General features: G+C 47.7%; 1 protein-coding gene across 1 annotated transcript in view; it reads left to right on the forward strand.

Annotated features, from left to right (window-relative positions):
* The first annotated feature begins 1,900 nt into the window (after positions 1 to 1,900).
* Positions 1,901 to 2,005, forward strand: part of Elob (elongin B) — a 6,180-nt gene continuing 6,075 nt past the window's right edge. The window contains exon 1 of the mRNA XM_005350226.2: positions 1,901 to 1,935. Within this exon, the coding sequence (XP_005350283.1) occupies positions 1,901 to 1,935 (35 nt within the window). The remainder of the gene's footprint in view (positions 1,936 to 2,005) is intronic.

Raw genomic sequence — 2,005 nt, forward strand, 5'->3', positions numbered from 1 at the left:
TTGGTTTTTTGAGACAGGGAACTAATTCTTGTAGACCAGGCTGGTCTTGAACTCACAGAGATCTGCCTGCCTCTGCTTCCTGAATGCTAGGTGCCACCACCAAGGAATAAAGATAATTTTTTTTAAAAAAAAAACACAGGTGAAACATGCTTATTACTTTTTTAAAAAGATCTTATTTATTATGTACACAGTGTTCTGCCTCCATGTATGCCTGCAAGCCAGAAGAAGGCACCAGATCTCACTGCAGATGGTTGTGAGCCACCATGTAATTGCTGGGAATTGAACTCAGGAGCACTGGAAGAACAGTCAGCATTCTTAACCTCTGAGCCATCTCTCCAGCCCTAAAATAAAGATAATCTTAAGAGTCACTTGTGACCCTCTCTTTGGCTATCAGACTGTTAAAGCGATGGTCCCCAATTAATCAGAATTCTCCCAAGAGTCTCACGCTGGAATAAGGAAAAGACTTGTCCTGAAACATGAAAGGGCTCATCAACCCATCTTGTAGGAGAGACTGCAGCTGAGACACTGGGAGTCAAAAGATGGGCCACACCTTGCCTAAAACAGTTCATTTATTCCACTTCAGCTTCACCCCTGTCAAGAACTCCACACAGTCTTGGGAGAGTTACTGGTCCTCTTCCTTACACGGCCACATTAGATAAATCTGTCTTTGCTTTCTGTTTGTTTGTGTAGCCATGGGCCAGCCATGATAAGCTAAGTAGGAACAGACCACCCAAAGGAAGTTCTTTACTTCCAACCACGTCACCTGCCAGAGTAGGACTCTGAGTCTCAGTAGTGTACCCTCAAGCAATACCTGGTTGCAGGAAAAACCAGATAGATTACTTGAGCACCGCCCAAGAACAGACCATCCAAAGGAAATGTCTAACATTCCAACCACTGTAGATAGGATCACCTGCCAGCATACACTCACCAGAACACACCTAGACAAATGTCAGCCAATCAGGGGTCCTGAACCTCAGAAGCCCCCTCACCCCCACCTTTACTACTATAAAAACCCAACTCTAACTGAGCTCAGTGCTCTCCGTTTATTCCAGTACGTTGGACATGCAGAGAGACCGAGTTTGCAAATTTGCATCAACTAAAGGTTCTTTGCTTTTACATACGGCACTTGGTCTCCTTGTTGGCTTTTGGGGGACTTTGTGGATTTGGGCTTAACAGTTTGCATGTTTGTCTTTCGACAGAGGGTTCCTCTGTGTAACGTCCTGGAACTCACTCTGTAGACCAGGCTGGCCTCAAATTCCAGAGTGCTGGGATTATTGTGATCAGGTCGGTGGCCAAGCCTAGCTAGTCAGGCTTTGACCCTAATAATCACAGCACTAGTCCTATAAAACCAGAAGCTTCTCTAGCTCCTAACAGGTCACAAAGCATGCCTAAACTGAATTTAACAAACCCTTAGAGCCAAGCCTGAGGCTGGATGAGAACAAGGTTCAGTGGTGATAAGATCCAAAAATTGTACATCTCAGAATGGGTGTAAAGTTACACCCTCGGAAGCTCTGTATGAGCTGGACCTTAAATAAATGTGGGCTGGAGATGATTAAGATGATTAATAAATGTGGGTTCAGTGATTAAGAGGACTTGTCCTGTCTTCCAGGGGCTAGCTCCATTCCAGCACCCACACAGCGGCTCACGAAGGGCTGTGACCCCAGTTCCAGAGGACCCGACGCCCTCTGCTGGCCTCCCCAAGCATTGCATGTTACTGGCGCACAGCCATAAATGCAGATAAAACACTAATAAAAATTTGTTTTTAGGACGGATGCGCTTGAATCGTTCTCCCTGATTCTCTCTCTACGCTCCAAAGCAAGCCATGCTTACGCCTCAGACCCGTGAGCCATCAATACTAGCGCCTCAGCCTTTGCCCAGCTTGTTGTCTAGAGACACCGAGATGGCGGCCACGCACAGCCACCGCTTCCGGATCGCGTAAGATGGCGGGGGACGGCAAGGGAGAGGCTGCGGGCACGAAGGGGGCGGGGCGGGGCGGGCGGGGCCG

This window comes from Microtus ochrogaster, chromosome 7, assembly GCF_000317375.1.
Source record: "Microtus ochrogaster isolate Prairie Vole_2 chromosome 7, MicOch1.0, whole genome shotgun sequence".
In the NCBI taxonomy this organism is placed as follows: Eukaryota; Metazoa; Chordata; class Mammalia; order Rodentia; family Cricetidae; genus Microtus; species Microtus ochrogaster.